This window comes from Tinamus guttatus, unplaced genomic scaffold (genome assembly GCF_059628265.1).
Source record: "Tinamus guttatus ecotype Peru unplaced genomic scaffold, ASM5962826v1 Tinamus_guttatus_pri_ptg000291l, whole genome shotgun sequence".
Taxonomy (NCBI): Eukaryota; Metazoa; Chordata; class Aves; order Tinamiformes; family Tinamidae; genus Tinamus; species Tinamus guttatus.
The window spans coordinates 1693070-1717814 of NW_028288825.1; the positions used below are offsets into that span (position 1 = coordinate 1693070).

Genomic DNA, 24745 nt, shown 5'->3' on the forward strand with positions numbered 1-24745 from the left:
TTGGTCATTAAGATCATTTTTTTCCTGGGGAAGGAAGGTCCCTTAATCCTTCCCTGCTAAATACCGCAAATAACCATCTTTTCTGCCTTTCCGCCCAGCTCAGACACTAGCTCTGCGCACACTGGTTTTGTCTTAGGCAATGAAACAGATCTCTCTGAAATGCCAAAACGCAGCTTTGCAGCAGACGGAGCCAGTTCTCCAAAGGCAGGGAGCTGTTAATCCATGCCGGCTGCCATGGGAAGAGCCGGTAAAAACAGGCATAGATCAGCGCAGGCAGCGAAGGGGACATGGAGCAAGGGAGCAGCAGGGAGGGCTGCAGGGGGTTGCGAAGCCCCCAGCCTACAGCAGGGGTTGACCTGCTCTCCCATCTGTGAAGCCCCCAACCCACATCAGGGGTTGACCTGCTCTCCAGACCGAGAGCACAACAGCACAAACGTGACCCTGGCCGTAATCCCGCTAGAGCAATGCCTCCCCGATAAGCAAACATCTCTTTTGTAAATACTGATTTTGCCTATCAAGAAATCTGAATTTATTTACATCGGTGACTTTGAGCCAGGCCTGGCAGCGCTGACATAAATTGCATAATGCAGCGCATCCTCTGCTGGGAGGTTGCTATGGGGACTGGGCCGGCTCGGCCTCCCTCTATAAACATCGGCTGCAAAGGGGATGTGGAAACTTATCTAAAAATAAAAACCTAAGCCCAAGTCTTCAGGGGGAAGGCCATTGAGACAGCAGTAAAAATAAAATATATCCTCGTGTAACAGCAGAGGATCACGACGGCGGCACTCGCGAGGCTCGAGGCAATGGAGGTGCCACAGAAAAGAAACCAAGACTTTTAATTCTTGAGGAGCAGCTCTGGACGGGCGAATTACAACCATGCACAAGCGAGAGGGAACCTGGCGGCTTCGCGGAGAAGGGCTGGAGCCGCGAGGACGCCGGGCCCTCGGCTCGACGCTGCTCCCCTGGGACGGCGGCTGCACGAGCTCCTCCTGGGAATGGCCGCAGTGGGAGTGCGGGAAGGAGCGCGGGGCCTCGAAGGGCCCAGGGACATGGGAAAAACAGGAATGAGCCCCTTGGCAGAGGGGAGGCTGGCTGGGGTTCCCACACAGGCCCCATTCCCTTTTCCCCTCTTCCAGGGGCTTTATCCCTTTTTTTTTCTTTTTTTCCTTCTTTTTTCTTTTTTTTTTCCTTTTTCTTTCTTTTTTCTTTTCCTTTTTTTTTTTTTTTCGCAATTACAGTTCAGTTCTCAAACTGTTCAGGGAATGTGTAAGCATCCAGCCTGGGCTGCAGCTTTGCCCCTGGGATTCTCCCCTTCGGAACCGGTTCCGGCACCAGGATCTTTGGGCAAAACCAAGTCCTGGCAACTGTTTGATTCCAGCTCGCGAGGGCAGAACAGGACTCGGCTGCAGAGAAAAGAAAGAAAGAAAAAAAAATAAAAGCCCTTTTATTTTCTCCCCCTGCCCACCCTGTGAGGGAGTGAAGGCAGCTCAGAGGTGCCAAGGGACACTTGGGCCATGTCCCCTTGCACCTCCATCCATGGGGTTTACATTGCAGCAAGGAGTGGGACTGCTGCCCCCCATCCCACGATGGGAAAAGCAGCAATTCCCACCAGGAACAGCCCGAGGCAGGTGTACAGCCTTTGGGCAGCTGCTGCCAGCCCGAAAAGTGACCCTGGTGGCTGTATTTTGCGGGGCTGGGGCACTGCTCTGCAAACCTACCTGCAATCACTATTTGCTCTTGGCTCCCTTCTGCTTCTGCCGGTAGATCTCCTCCGTGAAGGGGCTGTGGGAGAAGGGCAAGAGCGGGATTAGAGGGAAGAAAAATTCCGGATAATCAAAATTATCAAGTGCTCCTTGGTCCTGTCTCTCCTTCAGGACTCCCCTTTGGGCAGGAAAATCTCAGCTGTGCCCGGGGCAGGAGCATCCCTGTGCCGAGCTTGGCAGGGCTCAGCTGGGCCCCCTCTCCCTGACACTAGAGCCCTCCCGCTGCTGCAAGAAAACCACCATTTCTGGGGATAATTTGTGGCCATTCAGTCCAGGCAGGTGGGTGCAACACAGCGGAGATGCCCATGGAAGGGAGGCCAAAACGCAAGCTCTTTTTTGGGGTTCTCCCCAGGTGACCCCGTGAGCCCTCGTGGCCTCCCTATCGCTCCCACCTGTCCCAAAGTGGCCCCCAAAGTTGAGGAACCTCGTTTGGAGAAAAGCAGATATGTGCACAACTTCCTAGAACTCAGAAAATCACTGGAGTGGCATCTGCCCATTAGCAAAGTGAGTGAGGAACAATCACGTGCTTTCCTTTGTCCCCATGGAATTAATTGGAAAAAAAAAAATCCTCATTTTTTCCAATTCCCCGAAACCCTGGAACTCAAAGACAGCAGCAATAATTAGAAGCTCTCCAGCTTTGCAGAGCTACTCACCCCTCGTAGAGCACTGCAATTGTGTAGGAAATTGCCACTACAGCCGTCAGCAAAAGGCCAGCTGGGCTCGCGTGCCTGTCATGCAAGGGAAGAAGAGGGAGGTAAGTACATGGGCTTAAGCAAGACACGGTTTGGAAAGAGAAACGAGACCTTTGAGGCCATGAGAGCCTCTTGTTCGTTAAAGAGAAGCGAACAAAAGGTGGGGTTTTTTTGTGCTTTGTGTTAACCAGCTTGGGAAGATGCTACTTGGAAAAGCTTCCTCCCCAGCCCAAGGAGATGTCTCTTATTTGGGCCCACATACATGTGAGCTGGTGGAGCAGCTGCTGATGCGACCTGTGCTCCTCCGGCAGGCCCGGGATGAGCTGAGTGGATGTTGATATCGGCCCGTGGCTCTCATGGATCCGTGGGATGAGTCGGGAAATGCAGGGATGCAGCAACATTGCGGTTAGGACTCAGAGCTGGGTTGCTGCTGTGGGCTGATGGCAGCGAGGGCAAAAAATAGGGATGGAAACGACCTCCAACACCTGCTCCGAGGCTAGAAGGTGCTGCCGGATCCATGGCCAAGCGCCAGCTTTTCCCAGCCTTTGGCAAACGTGACTTCACCGCACGTCCTGCCCGCCAAGCGCCTGCACCACGTGCTCCACCAGCACCGTCTGCGCTGCCCTTCGTTAGGGGACTGCTAATTGCCTTTAATTAGCTGCAGCTCAGCACTGTGAGCAGGGTGGGAGCTGCCTGCACGCAGCGGCTTCCCACCAGGAATAAACATCTCAGTCCTTCTGGAACAGGGATCATCCCGGCTGGGTGGAAAAACTCCTTCCAAGGGGGAAAGGTCCAAGCGTGCGGCTGGGATGCCCCCGATTCCTGGAGAGACGTGTGCGGAGCGTCACCTTTTCGCTCCTTCCCCTTGGCAATAAGTTTATTCCTCATTAGGAAACATTGGGCACCTTCTGCATCTCCTGGCTGCCTGCTATTACATGTTTAGTCATGTCTTCTCCTTGATTTGTATCAGAGAGAACAAATTTGCATGATTGTTTGTTGACAGCAAGACCTCTAATTGTATCATTTGGCTGCGGCACCAGCCCTGATTTACACAGCTTGTTGCCATGACTTAAAACATTTTCCCCATCCAAAGATACACAGAACCATCCCCGCACGACTAATACTTGATTTGTCTTGCAGGAGCTGCTGAACGCTTGACCAGGACAATGAGAAATATTTGGGTAAATTGAGTTTTTTTTTCCTTCTTCTTACAAGCTTGACCTACTTATTGGCAGCGGCTTCTTTTGCAGCACGGACAGGGGTTCAAGGTGGGTTTCTTGCCACTTCTCTCCCTTTGGGATGTCACCTTTGAGGACCTGCGAGCATTGCTCTGCTTGTGGCCGCAGGATTCAACCCTCCTTGGGCAACTGCAGCTTCAACCCCTCAAGGGACACCGACTTGTAGCGATGACCAACTTGCAGGTGTGGACATCTCTGGGGCCCTTCCAGCTCCAGAGTTATCCGGAGAAACCTCATTTATCAGCTTGGATCCAGGCAGACGCACAGGGCCATCCCCAAATGCCCCATCACTCCCTGTGCGCAAACAGGGTCAAAACGGCACCTTGGGCGTATTTTGTGGAGCAAGTTTATTTTGGCTGCACAGCAGCCGTGCGTCGAGCTGGGGCTGTATTTGCAATATCCTGGAAGGGGAAAACAAAACAAAATAAAAAATAATAGTGGCTTTTGCTCCATGCGTTGCTTTGGATGCTGGATGTCAGCATGGAGGGCAGGCTGCCTGGTGCGCCGCCAGGCGCGCTGAATTGTGCGGAATGTGCCCCGGGAGACGGGAATGAATCAATCCGTTGGGATCCGAGGCCACGATGCGCAGCGTGATGTGCGGCCGGGGGAGGAGACGCGCGCTCCGCTCCGGGCCCGGCGCAGGCTGCCAAGCGCCCTGCGCATCCCGCAAACGCAGCATCGGGGCGGATGCGGTGGAGAGCAGGGCAAGGGCTTGATTTGTTCTGCAAAGAGCTGGGGAAATCGTTTGACACTGATCTTAATGAAAATAAAATGAAATAACCCTCCTTATAGCTCCTCGTGGTGAGATTCCTCCTCCTGCTGCAGCACAGCAGGTTGCATCGTTGCTCTCAGCTGCAGGAAGGGGTTCCCGCACCTTTCCCACAGGTCTGGAGCCAACGGAGCAGCCGTGGGCTTGGAGGAGAAGCAGTGGCCCTGGTGCATGGAGAGCCCAGATGGCTCCTGTGGGACATGTCAGGCAAACTCTGGAAAAACGCTATGGGCAGAAGCAGGGAATGCGCCGGACCGGAGCACTGAGCACGGCTGAGCCGCAAAATGCGGCCCGGTGGAGGCAAAGCGGTTCATTCCCCTGCTAAGCACGAGCGAGGGGCTCCACGTCGCAGCGCCCGTGCAAAACAAGCGCTAACAGCCCGCCGTGCTCCGTGCAGCTAGGCCTTTCGCTCCTGGGCAAATAAATAAAAAGCGGTATTAAATAAAGCCACATAAAACTCAATACGCAGAATATCCAGAGCGTGTTGCTCATTTGCTGCTCAATTACAGCCTATTCATTTCCTCCCGAGCCGGCTATTAAGCTGCAGTGTGGAAGCGTTTCGGAAGTGCAAACGCTGCGGGGGGGAACGGGCGCTTTGGCTTCTTTTGATTTTTTTCCAGTATAATTAGGGGCCAGGTTGATCCCGGGACCTGTCCCTGCTGCGGGACCCCTGGTGCAAGTCCGGCCCCGGCTGTTGGTTTTTCCATCCGCAAAGCGCATCGCTGCTGACGCTGCCCTCGCCGGCGCGTAGCCGCTGCTGCAATAGATGCCGAGCTTGGAATAAAAGCAGTCCGGAGCGGAGGCATCGGAGCGGGTACTCACATGAGGGACCAGCCCAGGTAGACGGCGGTGCTGCCCCAGTACATGGGGTTGTCCAGGATGCTGAAGGGGAAACTCGTCACCTTTGCCTCCATCAGGATGCCGAAGTAGTCACCTGCGGGGCGAGCAGAGCGGCTCATTAGGATCCTGGGGGACTTGTGCATGTCACGGCCATGGCTGTGATGTGGTGGGGACATCCCTGCTGGAGTCTCCCCCCATGGATGCAGCTCCTTGGCCCCGCACTGACGGCTGGTGGCCCTCGAGCCACTATCAGCCACATGGGTGCAGTGCCAGGGAGGCGGCCAAGGTGGCTGCTGAGGGCAGCGGGCAGGTTGCTCCGGATCTATCGGCGTTTCTGGGACGGGCTCTTTGCCCACAGCAGGGTTCATGGATCACAGCCACGTCCCTCGGCACTCACTCCTGGGCATCACCACCATTTCAAGACAGGATCCTCTGGCTCCCACCAGCAAATGCCCTTGCTGGAGCCACCCCTTCTCCCCCAGCAATTCCCCCAATTTCAGATTCCCAGGGTATTTTTGCAGTGCCTCAACCTACAAACCTCCCAGTTGACAGCACATGGGTGACAGCAGGCACTTGTCCTCCGGAGCAAGCAAAGCTCCGAGAGCCTCCAGCTGGCTCTGCCTCAGCCTCGGAGCAGCCTGCACACACTGCAGCCCATGAGGAGCCCGGAAAAGCAAAGGAGAAGCAGGAATACACCGTGCCTCTGCTGCAGGGTGCCCAGCAAGGGCTCCAGGGCCGGACACCGGCCAACGTCACACGGACCGGGCCTGCCCAGTGCACCCAGCTTTGCTCCCAAGCCTGCGTCCCCTCCATCCCTGCCTGCGATATCACAAGCCAAACATCAGATCAGTTGTTCTCCTGTCGCTGGGGGTGGCCAGGATTAAAAAAGGTTGAGAAAGGGCTTGGAAATGCAGATAAAAAGCATTTCGGGAGCGCAAAGCATTCAAGGTTGTTATTATTACCTGCATCGTAGCGCAATTTCTTTGGCCTCACAGGGCGCAAAAACATTTATTTCGAAGGATAAGCAGCGCCTGCCCAATTATACCAAGCTTTGGGGCTTTAACTACAGGCCACTAAGTGAGATAATTGCCTGGTATTTGTATTTTATGTTCCCAGCGTTACTTGGCAATGCGTCTCCGTGACAGTTCTGGTACAAAGCACCCCCCCAGGTCGCAGCCCATTCCTGCGCTTTCCTTGCCCCCTGCACGGCTGCAAACGCCTCCTTCCCGGCCCCGCTCACGCGGTGGGAATCATGCAAGGCCCCTTTGCAAGCGGGAATCATGCAAGGCCCCTTTGCAAGCAGGAACAGGCGCCCACGCCAAGCCCCAGGCCCTGCCGCCAGGATGCGGCCCCGCTAGGAGCAAACCTGCCTCTGCATCCGCACATTTGAATAGAAATGACACAGGGGGAATAGAATAGAACAATATATATTTTTACATTCCAGCCGGTGCAATGGGGAAAGGGCTGTGCATGGGTTTGCGCTGCACCGGCAACAGGTCGATGAGGTTTGGAATCCAATTTTTTTTTTTAACCTTTGCTGGAAGGCAGCATCCCCAGCACCGCCAATGAGCCAAGTCCTCACAGCCACATTTGTCAGAAAATAGGGCAAACGGCAGCAAAAAGAGGCTCTAAACTAAGAGCCTGGCAAGCGCCTGTTGCTTTCTGAATTGCTCCGACTGCCACTGGTGGCTGCAAGGACCTTTCTGCAGAGGAGGAGGAAGAGGAGGATGGGCTGCTAGGGAGGAAGAGGATGGGTAGAATCGGAGATCCGGTCCCTGCAGGGAGTCCCTGCTTCTCTTGCACCTTTGGGACACAGGAACCACGCGTGTACCTGCGGTCCCCACTGCATCCCAAGCAGGAGAGCATCCTGCGCACGACCCTCTGGGACTCGCAGCCCCTGCGTCCTCCTGGCCAGACAGTGTCCCTGGGATCACTATGAGAACAAAGTGGCCATCGGGCCAAACCCAGCAGCTCCGTCCTGTGCACCTGGGGGCAGCTCAGTGCTCAGATGTCCCGGTCGCTGGTGAGACCAGGGCTGGCTCCAGCTGAGCAGGGGACGGAGCCAAGCTCTCCGCTCGCCCCGAGCCTGACTCACGCGTTTGCTTTTCCCCAACAATTCAGATCCAGCAGATCCCTCTGGCCGGATGAATCAGACTTTACGTAAGCAACCACAGAGCCAGCTAAACCTTGGGGAGTGTGCAACCAGCTCCGGAGAATGCTCGGAAGCGCTCCTGGCTCCAGCCACCCCGGCCACATCCCTGAGCATCACCCACTTTCCAGCAGTGCAGGAGCTGCCCCAGCTCCTGGCGTTTAGGGGGGACCGCAGGTGATTTTGGGGTGAGCTACAGGCAGGCAGCAAGAGCGCACGCGCTCAGGACTCTATTTCTAGTTGTCGGATCTTGGCCAACTCCAACCGTTTCTCTGCAGCGGCCCTTGAAAACCAGGCAGGGTTATTACCGCCCGCTCCTCTTCCTGGAGACGCCGCAGGAGCTAATTGAATTTGGTTTGTAAAGCACTTGCAAAAGCACAGCCTAAATGCAGTGTCAAAGCCGGGCCTGGGATTATTTCAGCCAGCGGGAGCTGCCCCTTTCCTTAGATATTTATTGTTCTCGGCTCTTATTTTTATGAATTCCTCGCATACCGGCGTGTTTTGAAAGTCAACAGCGCTAATAGAATTACTCTGCAAATGGGAAAGCAGGCGCAGTGGAAAATGCTTTCCCCCGCAAAGCGGCAGATAAAAGCATCCGTCAAGGGCTGTCAGGTTTAGTGCAGAGGGAAGAGCAATTGAGAGCGGCCTCGGTACATGCACCGAGCGGGCTGGGGCTCAGCACACAGCTTGGCTTGTGCACAGCTCACACAGCCATTCGCTATTTTGCTGCTGGACTTCACCACTGGACCGCATTTGAAATTGCAATATATATAATATATAAGGCTTTAGGTGATGTGTGAGTTGTTGAATTAGCTCAGCCTTGTGCTGAGGGGAAACGGGGGGCTCGGGTCTGCTTGCCGACCCCCTTCCTGAGGGATGGGCCAACCCCTGGGATAACGGGGGCTTTCCAAAATTGCGGGCATGACACTGCACTTCCTCCTGCATCAGCGTGTCCCAAAGCCTCCGTTGGGATTAAAGGAGCTCTCTGCCTAATATCTGCATTTCTGGAGAAGCTAATGCAAGCTGAACAGCTTCACTGCTGACCAAGCACCCCGGACATCCCGGCAGCGCTTACCTAGGAATGTCCCGACGAAACCCAATGCCAAGAAGCTGGAGATGACGAACACGGTCCCAACAGCCAGGACGGCCAAGCCCAGGAGATAGGCCCAGTGGCAGTCCAAGCCCTCCAGCCTGGGCTGGCTCTTCATGGCCTCTGTGAAGCTGTTGGAGAGACAACGGGGGTAGTTAAGAGCAGTTATCAGCGGTTACCCCAATGAGGCATCAACCACTTTGGAGGTCTTTGGTATTTAGGGGTCTTCAGGCACCAAGCAAATTCTCAAATGATATTTAAATCTCATGGTTGAGGCACCTGCATGATAACTTTGTTTTCTTTGGAGCTCGCTCATATTGTTTTTGTTATCGTCAGGGAGTTTTTCAAGTGCCAAGGGGGAAGCTCTTTCATCTTCCCTTTGGGCTGGAGCAAGGAAACAAAACAGGGAATAAAAGCAGAGAGATGGGGAGGGAGCAAGGAGGCAGCAGCTCAGAGCTTTACACCTTGCCCCCACATCGGAAATTCCCGGGAAAGTCCCTTTCCCTGGCAAAGCCGAGTGGGAGCAGCCAGAGGTCCCAAAACACAACCCGAAAGCCGCACGGCACCGGAGCGTGGAGCGAAGCTGGACCGACCTGGCTGCGTTTTCCAAACCCTTTTCCCTGCCGGGAACGCGACGAGCTCGTCAAGGAAACTGGGTCGCTGCTCCCTCTGCCCGGCTGGACGCAAGGGACCGCAGGGAGCCGGCGCCGCGCGTCTCGCCCCCATTTCGGGCTTTTTTTGTTCATCTTGGCCAAAGGAGGCAATGGGGCTAAACTGTCCAATAGCTCCCAGCAGCAATCGCGCCGCAACAGAAGAACTGGTTTATTTAAAAACAACAACAACAACAACAAAAACCACCCTTAAAATTGCCCTGCCAATACCACCCATGGCTCTCCCAGCCATCATCCTCACAGCTTCTTTTGCCCGTAACGGCTGCGCTCCGCGCCCGGGCTGTGCGCTATTGAGGTCAGCTTGGGCTGTTTGCATCCCGAGGGGCTGCTTGCCCCCGGGCTGGTCCCGTTTCCAGCGTCAGCAATGGGAAGTTGCGGAAAGCACAACCATGCTGGGGTTGGCTCCCTTCACTTCCCATCTCCGGCTTGGGAAAGGGCGCAGGGCTCGGGGAAAGTCTGCTTGGCTGCTGCGGCACGGTGACACTGCACGGCGACCCGGCCGACCGAACAGGTTGTCACGTCCCATGTCACACAGATAAAAGCCATAAAGCTCCGGGGTAGCCAACACGGTTAAGGCAGTTCAAGAGTTCAGGAACTGCTTTCGCAGGACGGCGAGGAAAACCCGGGCACTTGGTGCGTGCAGGGAGCAAGCAGGTCCTCCCGGTTCCAGGTCATTTGGGATCGCTTCTCAGAAATGAGGCAAGGCTGATAATGAAGCTTGGAGCTGGGAAGCGTCTAATTGCCTAATGAGCCCTCAATGGCTTCCCCTGGTGCCACCCGTTTGCAGAAGAGCTTGCACGGGGCCGTGGTGGCTGATGTTGAGTCGTGCGCCAAGTCGCTGCTTGTTCTCCCCTCCCCTCCTCCCCCAGCTTGGAGCCTGTCGAAAAGGCACTTTCAAAAAGGAAAAATCAAAAGGAAAAGAGAAGGAAGCAACAAGAGACATCCTGCAGGCTCCTCCGTGTGCCTTGGCAGCCCTCACCCACATAAAAGACCTGAAAGGTGCAAAGAGGTGATTAAAGGAGTTTAAAGGCTGATTGCAGCAGCCCAGGAGAGGAAAGCGGCTGAGCTGGAATGAGCTTTGCCACATTTGTCCAGGCACCCACGGTCAGGATCGAGCCTTGCCAACGGCACCGCCGCTCCAGCCTGGGGCAAGTAACCCTGGGCAGCCTTGGCCGGGTGCTGCCACCCCACGTGCTGAGTTTCCTGGGTGCATTTCAGAGCATCCCCAAGGACCATCGGGCAAACACCCCTCTGCTCGCAGCCCAGGACTCGCTCCAAACCTATCGGATATCACGCGGTCCGGCTGCAGTCTGAGGGAATAACCCAAGTGCATTGAAATATCCCGGCAAAACAAGCTCCACATTGCAAGCAGCCCCATTCCTCCGGAGCCCCCCTGCCATTCCTCCTGGGCCATTTTAATTAATCAAAAAAAGAGCAGATAAAAGGCTTTGAATGGTTTTTCACAGTCTACAAGCTGCCACAGGCGGCAGCGACCGCAGAGCTGCTCCCCTGCGAGCATGCGGCACGCTGCACGCTGAGCCATGCGCCGCGCGCACACGTGCGGACCCGCGCGCGCTTCCCGCAGCAGCGCGTGCAGGTGCAAGGGCAGGTCCCGGAGCCGCTTCTAGGAAAGCCAACCTTGGACCTATGGGTGCAAATTCCAGCTACTGTGCCTGGGAAAACACCTGAAGCCCTAAACAACCCGTTAGCCCTGGAGCTTAATCAGAGTCCGCCCTGACTGGCAGCGCCAGAGATAAATCCTGCCGGATCGCAGAAAAATGGCTTCTTAACAACAAGCTTAATTATTTCTCTATTTTTAATGAGATAATTAAAAAAAAAAAACGCTGTTGCATGCAATCCCTCCCATGCATGTGGCCTTCTCGCTGCCCAGGGTGAGCAAGGCCACGGTGCTCAGGACTCGCTGTCCCCAGCGCGTCCCTGCGTCCTTACCAGTGGCTCCGCACGCAGTTGAGCAGCAGGATCACGGTGCCCAGGCAGTAGCAGGCGGCGCGCGGCGAGCCGAAAGCTCTGCTCAGCGCTCGCGTTTTGTGCTCCCATCTGGCCACCTGAGGAGACAACAGAAAACCAAAGCGGTCGGTGGAGGTGTTGGGACTGGGAGAACAGGACACAGACCCCGGGGACACAAAGGTCTGACCCTCGGGGTGCTCTGACGTGGACAGATGCTGCGGACAGATGTGCATCCAGCTGCAGGCATCGCCGCTAGCAGCAGCCACCCCAGATGCTGCCACCGTATGGCCCCAACTCGCTGCATGCAAAACCCTCACCCTGAGTGCAGGTTCTTAGCTCCGTTTAGCAGCGAAACATTAGCAGCACAGGGCGACTTTGAGGGTCCTGCTTCCTTCCCTGGGCCGATGCCGGGCGCCGAGTGCCGTGGGGGGCAGCGGGAGCGCGGGAAGCCGTGCCGAGCGGGGCACTGATCGCACATGCCGCGGGCTCATTCAATTAGTTATGCAATGATTGCTCCGCAATTACCAAGCCGCTCGTGGCAGCGCGCGCGGCTGCGTTGCCTTTTCCTGGCTGGCCTCAATGGTTTGCAGCCTAAATTGAATTTAAGGCATCATGCGTCACGCTGCTGCTAAAACGGGAGCCGCCGCGCGAGGCGGGAAGGAGGAATTGGGGAGGGGGACGCTGCCACCTCTGGAAAGCAAAACATGGGACCGCGCAGGTGACTGGGTCCCAGTGGGGGGACGTAGCCACATGCCCCTCGCTTGTACAAATTCCCTCATTCCCTGCAATGCTTGTGCCGGGCACGGGATGTGCACCCCGCCAGTGGCCGCTCACTTCCCAAAATGCGTGTCCCGGCGGAACGATTGCAAAACCCATTGGAGCGGGGAGGCTTCCTGCGCGCTCCGGCTCCCGGCATTCCCGAGCTCCCCGGCCGGGACCGAAGCGCCGTCGGAGCTGGGCTTGTGCTGCCACTTCGTAGCAATTAATTGGTTCCGGTTCTAATTCCTGGCCAGGAGCAACTCATTAGCTCTGGCGCGCTCCTGGCTTTCTAATTTTAGGCGCTCCTGGCTAATATTATCTCCCAGCCAACGCCTGGATAAGCGGCTGCCTTTGTATTTTTAGTAAATGAGAATATTATGTGTTTTTTCTTTTTAATTCTATTTTATTGATTGCATGATGGATGCAAATGATTCCAGCAGCCTCTGGAGGGGCCGGGAAAGGCTCTGTGCCATGGGGATGGTGCGGCACGTTCCTGATCTCCCTGCTTGCAAACAGAGCTCAGAAGCGTCTTGACTCTCCCAAGGGTGAAACCAGAAGCAATTCAATCCTGCTTTTCCCAAAGTTCTGGGCTTTCACTTTAGGAAACCTGGTGATGGCTGTGAGTATAGATATATATATTTTTAAGATTTCCTGCCTGCTGTGGCACTTTTGCCTTTTGGAGCAGGATGAAGCTTCCTAAGCCACAAACATCCCCTGCAAAAGCAACTTGGTCTTGCAAACCCATCTCTGCAGCGGAGCAAGGGGAAATGCACCCAGACGGGGTGAGCCACAGACACACGGATAACCCAGCCCAAACTGCCAACCTTAAGACAAAAAAATCCAACTTTCCACACTTCTCCTTCACCCCGGTGAGCTCTTGGTGTGGCGGAAGAGCAGCAAAGATGCCGTCACCTCTATTTCACCCGTGGGGACCAGAGGCACAACATAAACCCAACTTTTACCTCCTGAACGCGGCAGCACGGACCGCAAGGCTGTTCCCTCCCTTTCCGAGCGCGGCGTACGGCGCACAGCCCCGGCACTGCACGGGCTTTCCGACGGCATGTGCCGAGCAGCCCCGGGGAGCGGCGTGCCGCCGGCAGCGGGAACATGATTAGCGGGAGCTCTGGGCAGCGAAGGCAGGAGCAAGAGAACAGAACAAACCGCGGTTTAATTTGTACAAGCTGGTAATTACGGTTGCTATCTGTCTGAAATCTCTATTGAGTTTATTTAAATATGTTCTCGGCGAGGGCCGTTCGGGCAGGGATTATCAAGGTGTTGCAGCGGAGGAGATAGTGGCGCGCGGCTCTCAGCAGATAGAGAGCTGATTAAGGAGGAATTAATTAGCTGCTTCAACAGCCCCTGCCCGGCTGCAGCAATTAGCTGCCACCTCCCCTTGGTCACGTTCCCGCGTGTGCGAGGCATGAGACAGGGGATGTCTCCCCTCTTATGGCCTTTTAGCGGCACGGTCCCTCGTGCATCCTCCCACTATCGCATCCTAGGTGCTATGAGCCATCAGTTCTCAGCCGTGCTCCTCTAGCCGCTGTCCTGGAGCGGGGCCGGGCACCGCATCCCTCGTGCCTGCTGGCACCTCCTGCCAGCGCCGCGGTGGGCTCTGCTTTATGGAATTGCTTCCTGCATCCACGGCTCTGGCCCAGCCTGCCTGGAGACGCGGCTCTTTCTCCGCAGGCTTCTCAATTCCCAGGCATCCATTAGAGCAAGCCCTGAGGTGCTAATGGAGCACGAAAGCTTTTAGAGAGCGCCCACGACTCAGCAAGGCTCCCTGGATAAGTGCTGCGAGCACCGGCTTCCCATCAGCACAGCTAAAACGCTGCAGAGAGACGGGAAGAGATGGGCACCGCAGGCACAGGGCCATTCCCACCAACAAACGGGAGCAGCAGTAGGACCTGGGAGCGGGATGCAGCCCATGAGCAGGAGCTGGAAGCAAATGGCCACGTGCAAGTGCATGGAGCAGTATCGCAGAGGACAAAAATGCAGGGATACCTTGGTGGACCAGAAGGTTCAAAAATCCTCAAAGCCTGCAAAAAAAGGGGAACATAGAAATAGAGAAAGAAGCCAAAAGCGCAGCGAGGGCTTGCAGACCTGAATGAGCCGAGGGACTTGACCACAGGGCAAACCTGACTCCATCTCTTCAAAAGAGCAAAGAGGAACCTTGCAGAAGCCGTGGCCTCCCGCAACCACACAGGGAATTCACCTTAAAAAACTAAAATCTTGCATCCCTTTCCGGGAAGGCAATTGCAGCGATGCAGCGCGGGTCACCTCGGCTAATGGCCCTGTGCCGGGCAAGCAAAACAAGCGGGCAGGTAAACAGAGAAGGGTTTCGTAAGGACTGGGTACGCGTCACCCCAGAGCAGTCCCTCGGGATTACTTCCGCACGGAGTCTTTACCTTGGATCCACTCATGATAAGCAGCCAGATAAGACATTTCATTTCTCTAATAGTGTTTATGCGATTGGCCCAAGCGCCATCTCATTAGCGGGTGGCAATAAAAACATGTCCTTGCTTGAAGCACGCCGGGGCCCCTTAATGTTCCACAAGCCGGATCCTTTCCTCTTCAATAAAAACAAATCCGATATGGAATATGGGCTCCTGCTTGCTAGCACTTTCCAACACAAAATCCGACCTCTTCCTCTCGGCAGCAGGGAGCTTGGGATTTACGTCAGAAGGGCTGGAAGCTGAAGGCAGGTGATTTTGAGAGTGATTTTGAGAGCTGTATTAGTTGATTTTTGATGTGCTTTGGCCATGGGGAACCATCCCGGATGGTCACAGACCTTCTGCTGGCTTGTGGTCCTCCTGCCTAGCTCTAGCCCCCTAATTCCAATAGGAATTCCTGGCAGAGCAGGGCAAGGTGTAGGTTGCGAGTACCTGAGGGTTATTCTGCAGCCAGAAGAGCTTTTCCGTAGAGGGATGGGGAAACATTTGGTGTTTAAACCAGACCAGGTTGATTTAAAAAAATAGAACAGTTTTTTTAGCTGGAATTAAAATGGACAATTTTCCAGCAAATGCATCCCACATTAAAAACAAACAAACAAGCAAACAAACAAAACCCCTGTAACTGGTGTGAAAAGGCTATTCCTTGGCTACAGGATGGGAAGACTCTGCCATGTCTTAATTCATCTCTGGTCCATTGCAACGAGACTCTTGGCCTCGTGGGAGATGCTGGCCAATGTCACTGGCCTTTTGCTCTCCTGTGTGAGTCGTATTTGAGCAGTGGCTCTGGAAGGGGCTGGGATGTCCCAGGCTCCCACAGCACTGGCTCGGCCACTGCATCCCAACAGGTTAGCCCAGCTCCGTGCTCATCCAAAAAACAGGGCTGGATGCTCCAGGATTTCCCCCGGGGCAATTCCTAAACACCTTTTTGGCACCTGAAAGGTTAAATCAGATGCTGCAGTTCTCCCAGTGCGCCAAAGGGAGGTGGGGAAGAGTGGAAGCATCCCAACATACTAACCCATAGGAACCACATCCGCAAAGGAGGAGGAGCCGAGACAGCCCAGCCTGGGATCATCCATGCTCCAAGCTGGGCATCGTCTCGGCCACTCGTCTGCCTTAATAAGTTTGCACGGATTCCAGCTCTGCCCAGCTCATTAGCCACACAGCTGAACCCGATACTAATTCAGGACCGCTCCTATTGCTAGAAATAAAGAATAAAATCGCCTCCACGCCAGGGTTGTTTTCTTCCTCTCTGCCTCTAATGCTGGGCTGGTAGCATCTCATGTATCTGCTAATGAAGTCCATTATAGCCCCAGCTTCTCAGCAAGTAAAAATTACACTCGTTAGCCAGTGGCTGACAAGAGACGGAAACATCATTTCTAGTCGGGTTGGCAATAACAGAACGGCGAGTCCGCGGCGAGCCGAGCCCGGCTCTCCCGTCACGCAGTACCCAATGTTCTTCATTAGCATCCCTCCTTCTCGTACGGCAAGGCAGCGGCCAGCAGCAGGTCGCAATTACACACAGTAATTAGCGCAGGGAAAAGAGCGCCGGGTGCCGCGGGGTGGCCAAAGGGTGAAGCGGGAGATGGGCAGGAACATTTTAAAAAGATAACAAAGACAAAAAGACAAGGGCAAGGACAAGCAATGGGGGGAGGAAACACGAGCAGGATTGCAAAACCCTTGGTAATTTTTGTGCTGAAGGGTAAAGAAGCACAATGGATACTTCATTGGCTGCAATATCATAATGACCAAGTCTTAGTCCAGCACCTCTTGGGCCATTTGCATTTGCAAATGCACCCAAAGCCAAGTCTGCTTCTCCCTGATGCTCTGTTGCTGCCCTTTTGGTGAAATTAGGCTTGAATTCTCTGGAATAAACCTGCCAGCGAGGACTCCCAGCACTGCTATCCCTCCGGACAGCGTGTACCCGCTCTGCGCTCCCCCAAAGCCTGGCACAGGCAGAGGGACGGAGAACTAGGAGGGGGGAGAAAAATAATAAATACACCTTGCAGAACACAAAAGGCAAGAGAAACCCAACACCCCTTCACAGCGTGGTGAGAGTTCGCTGGAAAAGAGGCGCTCGCGGCCAGCGGAGCGCAGGATCGCGCTCCAGGGCTGCCGCCCTCCTTGGTGTTCAGCTGAAGTTCAAGCTATCGAGTTGCATGTTCCGTGTTAACCGACCCTCGGGAACATTTCCCACGGAGCCGAGGACACAGGGCTCTGCGATGCTGCTGTCGTCCGAGCGGCCGACAATAGCGAGGGACAACGTGATCTTTATGTAAGATGGGACTCGCGTGCCCTGTCCCTGTTCTCCTGGCCCTGGGGATGAGATGTTCGAAGCCGGCAGCACAACAAGCCGGGAGCTGCATCAGGAAGGGCTTTTCACGCTTCTTTGGGAGCAATATCTGCACATGTTTAATGTTTTAACCGTTGCTCCAAGCTTCTGCCAGGCTCCAAAAGCAGCCTAAATTGTACAAGGCATGCGGAGATGTCAGCTAGACCAATGCGTAAAGTGGAGATCTTCAAAACTGCTTGGATGTGACCCTATGCCACGTGCTCTAGGTGTCCCTGCTTGAGCAGGGGAGTTGGGGTAGATGATCTCCAGAGGTCCCTCCCAACCTCAACCATCCTGTCATTCTGTGAAAATAAAACCAACAATAAGAGTCTGGAGGATTAAATGCAATCACTGAGCCCCTTGGGACTTGTTGGCGTTAAAAATGGGATTTCTGGGGATGTTTATTGGAGGCCCCAGGTGCAAAAATGTGCCCTTGTTTATCTGTTGATGCAAGAAACACAACCCGAAAGTCAGGCCAGCAATTAGTCACCACCCCGAATGGGTGACCTGAGCACAAGGGAGCTCCTGCCCTCTCTGAAGCCTCCAAGCCTGCCCGGACAGGGAGCACGGGCAAGTCCTGCACACGGAGCCCCAGCCTGTATGCGCTCCATAGGCTGCAGGAGCACGAAGGGGTCTGTGCTGCACCCGGAGCAGCACAGAGACCAGAGCTGTGCTGGTTATTGGGAAAGGGAAAAAACAGGAAAGGGTTCTTGATAGGAAGGCTGTGTCATTAAGCATGTTATAGAGCAGCTGCACTTATTCAGACAGGCTCGCCCCACCACAAGCTGTTTTGGTCCAATTAGTGGGACTCTCTCAACAAAAAATGAATAAATAAGAAGGGCAAAGACTCTGCACCCAGTAACACTGGTGGGGAAGAAGCTCAGCTTTCACTTCCCCTTGAGGAGAGACTCAAGCCAAGGCAGTCACCCAAAATGCCGAATGAGATCTAGCCCCACGCTCCTTGCCTATCCGTAGATGAAGAGGATGAGGATGGTTCCTCCGTGCTTCTGAAGGATGAAGCACCCTGTGCATGCAGGGACCACCTCAGCCAAGCTGGAAGAGGGGAAAACTCTTCTCCTCGTGGGAACAGGGGATCTTGGCAGTGAGACCTCCAGGAGCCACATGCCTTGGGCACAGACCGTGCTGGGGATGGGGACACCAGCCAGGAGCTCCTGCTCCTGGAGGAAGAGGAGGTGGGAGAACAGGCAGGAGAAGCATCCTCCAGGGTCATCACAGCCGCACGGTCTTTTTCCTTCGCTGGAAATATCTTTTGTGCTTTTCTGGCAGAGAGCTGGTACAATTACAGCTTCTTTTGTGCGAGAAGCACAAACCCGATAACGAGCCCCCCTCCCACCCAAGGAAGGAGCGCTGGCGGCCGGGCTTTCCCCCAAAGCAGAGCGTGGAGAACACGGCTCAAACCCATCTCCGCTTCGCCCACTCAGGGGCATTAGCTGCTCGCAGTCTGCTTTTCTGCCAAAAAGCACAAAAAGGAGCACACCCAAAAATGAATGTGCCCACGCAGCACACAAGTGACAGCTCTCGCCGCAGGACAAAGCGGTCGTTCACGCGCTGCGACCGGGAAGGAGCCCGTGCTGCATCACCCCACCCCGGGGGAGGAAGCAGGGGGAGCAAAAAGGATTTTGCAAAAAGAGCAAGAAACTTCCAAATCCAGACAGCTGGGTAAAACACCAAAAAGATTTGTGATTGCAATGACACGCAGGCAAGTCAAGAGCTGCAGCCAGCTCTTCCTCACGGCTCCGTGCATCCCCAGAACCATTATTAGCCCCATGAAATCTCCGGAATACTTCCCACATGCCGGAGCCAGACACGGCTCTCCGTGCACACAGCTATTGCAGGCTAAACTCCTTCCTCTCCTCCCGTTGCGTTTTCACCTTGCCCGGCAAGACGTAATTGCAATTTTATAGGTGAGCAGCTTTGAGCAGCACCATGTCAGCTGCCGTAAGCGTTTCGCAGCAGCGTGCCGGGCAGGGGAACAGGAGGACAGCGAGGACAGGGCCTCTCGCTGCTCCCGGCACCTATAAATATCCCTCCAATGCATATGAAAACAAGGCTCTTACCCTAAAAGTATTTTTTTTTTCATCCTTTGTGCATATGCTGACTTACCACAGCAGGACTGCTGGCAGCCGGCAGGTTATTTTTGAAGCAGCAACAAGCTAAGTCTGGGACATACAATGACAGCAGGTTTCTAAACAAAAGCTGCATAAAGCTAAAAAAGAAAATTAAGGCAGGGGGGCTGCTCCTTAGGCCGACACTCCTGGGGCAACACAAGGTGGGAGGGAGATTGTGACCTTGCTTTATTATCAAGCAGATGCTTTGCCCTTCCCTATAGCCATGCCATATTTTATATACATATATAATATATATATATGTATATATATATGAACAGCTGGCATCCTCCTTGCCACAAGGACTGAGACCCTCCTGCAGTCGACACACTGATGACCTGCAGCCCCGTTCTGTAGCGGGATGTTTGACCGCAGCACTCGGAGCCCCGCGGCATTTGCTGAGCATCAGCCTGGAGAACCACCATCAAATGCTCCCGGCGGGTGTTACGGCACCGCATCCCGAGCGGGAAATGTTGCCAGGAAAGTCTGTTTGGGTCAGAAAAGGGAAAAAAAATAGACAAAACCACAAAGTCTGGCTTATTTGTGGGTGTTGCAGGAATGAAAGCGCCGTCGCTGTCCCCTTCCGCCGAGTTTAGCAAGAAGTGGTCAGAGGTAGGTGCAATCGGGCTGCCAGCGTCTGCAAAATTCGCCCCCACAAGAGCTTCTCATCCAGTTGGCGGGTTTGTCAATGCAGTGAAGGAGATGAGGAAGGGAAAACCAAAACCAAACGAATCAAGAGGTTGGGTTTCATCCCTGCGGAGGGATGCAGGGCTCTGCCAGCTCTAGTGCCCAGGCACCAAGTTCGGAATCGAAACTTCACAGCGCTTAAACAGCTGAAAGCAGCCAAGAGTGGAGACCTGGCTGCCCTGAGCAGCATAAACCTCAGCCTTGAGGGACCAGACTCGGTGGGTCAGGGGATTTGCTTCTAAATCCCACTAAGTTGCACCTATTGCACTCCTCTGCTTGAAATGTGTGACTCCTGCAAGAAGTCACCAGAGGTGACAGTAAGAGTGAGTTCCCAGCGAGCAATCATGGACGCGGCATTTCCAAATCAGTCTGTGACGCTGGTCCTAGATCTTCAAGAGCTCCCAATCAAGGGAAGGGCGGATGCGCTGCCTCTCCCCCATGCAGCCCCAGTGCTGATGGATGTCAGACTGCTGCTGCAGCAGGGCAATCTCCAAAACACCTAATCCAGGAGCTCGACAAGCTGCAAAGCCCAGTGTGCTCCCCAGAGATGCCGGCATGCAGCTTATCCTGGGTTTAAAAAGTTTGTCTCCTGCAAGTTGTTTTGCATGTGCCACGGGCAGGAAATTTCTCCCACCATTCAGCTTTCTCCGGATTGCCCAAGCCCGGCACTGTGTCGGAAGCACAGGGACAACAGGGGCTTTAGGGGGACATGCATGGGGCGATGCAGCACATCACCCCGTGATTCCTATCAGGGCTTTGGGACACTGAGGAGGTTTGACCAGTGCCAACGTGATTTACCCAGCGCAGGGAGCAGACGCTGCTCTTGGCACCGCCCCAAAATGCAGAGTGGCTGCAGGAGCCGCTCGCTCATAGCCCGTGTGTCTTGCAGTGCCACCTGCCGTCACCTGCACCGCCAAGGACAGCCCGAGCAGCGAGCGTCCTGCTGTCACACCAGCGTCCCCCGTCCTTTCACCGCTGGCAAACTCCTGATCCCAAAAGCCGCGCTCGTTCCCCTCGCTCATTCCCCTCCCACGAGTCCCGGATGCAGCAGCAGGAGTCAATAAAGTGCTTTTTTTTCTTTTCCCTTTCATGCTGGTTCCCTTTGAAGCCAAGCTCTCCAGGGACCACATCCCGAATCCTCCTGCTCATTGATTCTTTGTGCTACATGACGGCTCCGCTGCCGAAATAATGCAGCGCGTCCCGCCTCGCATTCCTGACGCCATAAGATTCTTTAATAACATGTTGCATAGAAAAATTAGGGAGGCTGCAACAAAGCTCTTCACCAGGTGCTTCTGAAGCGATGCACAAGTCAGCGATCCTCAATCTCCAACCCCCCACGCTGGGAAAATGGGGTGTTTTTAAGGAGAATCTCCGGGGGTGAAATCTCCCATTGGGATGGAAAGCTTTGTGGAATGACATCTCGTTTCTGAGCATGCTGCCCTGTCCTAGTTGCCAGCCTGGACTCCTCTCCTTCCCGTGTCATTTCACCCAGGTCAGGCGCTATTCGCAACAGGAGGTGCCTGGGGCAGCTGGCAAAGGGGGGATAAGATCCATGGGGACCGGGGGGATGCAAAATGCCCTTACCACATTCCAGAAGAGCGGGTTGAAGGCGATGCTGAGCACGGCGACAGCAAAGTCCCTGTCGGTGACATCCACGTATCCGAACAGCCGTGCCATGGCTGCCACGTCCACCTGCGGGGGCAGCGGGTTAGCGGGGTGCAGGTGACACCGGGGCCACCCGCCCGCGTGTCGCTGCGATGCCACCGCACGAAACCAGGCGCCTCTCGGGGCAGCCCCCACGAGGGTGGCTCACATGCGTTTGCATTGGGAAAAGCAGCAAAAGACTTTTCTGTCCTGCTTAACAAAAAGAAAAAAAAAATCTACTTTTTCTCCCCCTTTTTTTTTGCTTGAAAGAAAGACATGTTTTTCCCAGGACAGCTCCCTGACACAGCCAGCATTTTCTCCATGCAATAAGTCATTCCGCTTCTCTCTCCCTGCCCCCTTTCCCTGCAGCGGTATTTGGAGGAAAAACAGCCAACACTTTATTTTCTTTTCTGCCAGAAACTTAGAAAACAAAAGGCAGAGCAGCCCAGCCCGAGCCCTTCCCCCACGAGCGTGCAAGGCCTCAGCTCCCTAAACACAGCTGTGTTTGCAAGGCTGCAGGGACAAGGCCAGGAAGGGCCGGCCTGAGCAGCAGCGCGGCCTCTTCGTGCAACAGCTCCAGGAGCAAAATTCCTGCTGGGAGCGGCTGGGGCAGGGCCGTTCAGGCCGCTGCCTCATGCAAGAGGCAGTGGCTTCATGTGCTGTCTTTAAACCTGGTTCCCTGTGCGGCCTCCATCCAAGCACACAGATGCTGCCTGTCCCCAAGAGCCATTCCTTGGAAAACTGCCCCTCCAGACCCTGCTGTCCTCCTTGGGGCAGGTCCCATCCGCCCTGATGAGCCATGCCCGGGCACTGGGAATGCTGTTGGCGCTGGGGCTGAACTGTCTGGTCCCGTTTCAATTGCAGCACATGGGGGACCAGGAGATCCTCTCTCCGCTCGCCGCGTACGGCGCCGCGCGCGCCGAACAAAACCTTCTTGACCTACTAACTGGCGGCATCATTAACGTCGCACCCACCTGCTTTTCCTCCCACCAGAACAGCCAAATCTCACCGTGCCGCCGGCAGGAAGCAGATTGGCCTGTGCCCACGTTGTACTCTTAAGAACAACGAGGGAGCCCGTTGGGATGAGCCGTCTGTGCAAGGAGCGGACATGGCCAGGGAACGGGCAGGGAACAGGGTGCCCCCTCCTTCCCACTGGTCCCCGTGTAACCGCAGCTGCACCGGCTCCTTCGTGGTGCCCGGACATCACCCTGGTGGCAGCCGCGTCCCCGCAGTGCCACGTTTCCCACGGGCTGGAGCGCTGGCAGGAGCCAGAGGCGCCGAGTCGCAGCAGGAGGTGGCGGCTCCCTGGCTCCCAGCGTTCCCAAACCTTCCCGGGACAATAGCAGCCAAACCCCCACCCACGCCGGAGCCGGACAGCCGGAGCACCCTGCCCTTCCCGGCACGGCACCGCCGGCCCCACGTACCTGGCTCACCGCGGCCGCTGGCATTTGGAAAGGTCACAGCTACCAAGCATGAAATATCGGCCCTGGAGCCAAGCGGAAGCGGCTCGAGGTGACCTGTCCCCATGCCAGGAGGGGCACCACGGATGCCCGGCGCCACCGCACCTGGCGCAGCCCCATCCCGTGGGTGCTGCAAGCCCTGGTGCTGTTACCCAGCTTTGGGTGCTCGCGGTGCCAGTCCTGGCAAGCGACACGGCGCGCTTGGCCGTGCGTCGCGGTGCCGCACGTGCATCACTGCCGAGGCCCAGCTTCCCCCATCCTCGAACAAGCCCAGGGCGTTATTCCTCATCTGGGCCGAACCCCTCCTCAGAAGCCCTAATAACGGCGGGGCCGTCGAGCAGCTCCGAGGTACCCGCAGGCAGCGGCGCGGGGGTCACGATGGGGCCCACGCCGAGATTTGCGGCGTGGAGGGGGCACACGCACACGACAACACCCGCTGCTGCCGCATCAAACCCCGTTCTCCCGCCGTTTCGCCCCAAAGCGCGGCCCCCGCCTCCGCGCGGCCTCTCAGGGCAGCCCCGACGCGCCGGCGAGGGGCGCCCGCCATCCCTTTCCCGCCGCGGCCCTACCTCGCTATAATCCAGCTGGTCCAGGCCTCCGCAGCATTCCCTAGGGAAGCGCCAAGCGTCTCCCGGCGCCATGCGGGGCCGGGGCCCGGCGTCCCCCCGCGGCGGCGGCGGGGCGGGGGGCCGGGGACCCCGTCGGGGCGCCCCGCAGCGCCGCGGCCCCCAGCGCCACCCCCGCCGCGCTTCCTGCTCACCGCCCCCCCACGCGGCACTCATGGGAAATGTAGTTTTTTTTCCCCCCAGTCTCTTCTTTCCTCTCCCCCCGTTGCCTGGACGGAGGAATGAAGGGGGAACGGGGATCTCCCCCCCACGGGACCCCCATCCCCGGGCGCACTGACCTCCGCGGCCCCCGGTAGCTCCGTGCGGGCGGCGAGTGCCTGGCGGGGCCGGCGCTGCCCGGACTTTGCCCCGCGCCCGCCAGGCTGGCCCCAGTGAAGCAACCGGCCCCGGGTGATTTTTTTTTGGGATGGGAGGAGGAAGGGGGCTCGGGATCAGCGCAGAGACCCTGTGTTTCCCCCTCCCCTCCCCCTCCCGGCTCCGCGTTTTGCTCGGCTTGATTCCAGCTTGCAGCGGCGGAATGGAAAATGAAAGCGGGAAGCGAGCGGACACGGCCAAGCGATGCCTGGAGCAGCTGGGAGGAAACGCTGCGTGGCCAAAACCGCTCGTTTCCCCGGTGACATTTCAAGCCATCAAGCATGGGTCTATTTTAAGGACAATTTGCTGTGCCCAATTCCCTGCAGCAGCTCTCTCCACCCCCTCCTCCCTCCACACACATCATTATTACTGCTTTTCTTGACTCCTTTCTTGGGATGTTTCTGGCTAATGCACCCTCACACCATGTCCAGGCATTGGACCTGGGGCAGCGGTGTCCCCACAGGCTTCTGCAGTTCTCAGAATGTCCCCTCCACCTTTGCAGAGCATTAACAGTCAGGGGCGAAAGGTGGTTGATGCCAAGGAAGGGTCACAAATGAGCCCCCTAGTGCAAACAGGACCCTCCTGAACCTGCAAAACTACCAGATTTAAGCACTGCACCAGGCTCCATGTGTTTCAGGCATGATTCAGAGCAGGGCCCGCTGAGGGTGAGGTGCTGACACTGCGATCCCCAAGGCAGGTTTTATCTCCAGCTTGTTCTGGCCTTTTCTCTCCGGCACAGGATAACTCCACTGTGCACAGTTATCACCTCTGCAGTCTCCTGAGCTGGCATGGGAATGGAGGGAGGAGGTTCCAAGAACCAGCACTTGGGTGCTTACAGCACAGGGGAGGGTAATAGGAACCAATTCAAGAAAGCAACGGTGGGATAGGAAGAAACATGGTGCCCTTTGCTCCATAGCAAGTTCCCAGGAGTGTGAGGAGACCTGGATGAGTCCCCACATACAGTCAGGAGCAGGGAAAACCTTGGGCAGGAATACAGGGCAGTGTCCATGCAGGAGGGACATTCTCCTTACAAGCCAAAAGGAAAGCTTCCAGGCCAAAAGATTTATTGCCTGGATAAGAAAAGTGGAAAAAAGGGCCATAAAGTACCTGTGATTTCCATCCTGGGCAGG

General features: G+C 55.8%; 1 protein-coding gene across 1 annotated transcript; it reads right to left on the minus strand.

Moving 5' to 3' along the window:
- Positions 1 to 1230: 1230 nt before the first annotated feature.
- PEMT (phosphatidylethanolamine N-methyltransferase) lies at positions 1231 to 23296 on the minus strand. Its single transcript, XM_088527776.1, has 8 exons — positions 23205 to 23296; positions 21116 to 21223; positions 11163 to 11278; positions 8527 to 8672; positions 5285 to 5396; positions 2417 to 2491; positions 1719 to 1782; positions 1231 to 1403 (listed from the first exon to the last, which is right to left on the minus strand). Exons 1-7 carry the CDS (start codon positions 23274 to 23276, stop codon positions 1728 to 1730), a joined length of 684 nt encoding a protein of 227 aa, XP_088383902.1. The 5' UTR covers positions 23277 to 23296; the 3' UTR covers positions 1231 to 1403; positions 1719 to 1727.
- Positions 23297 to 24745: the final 1449 nt, after the last annotated feature.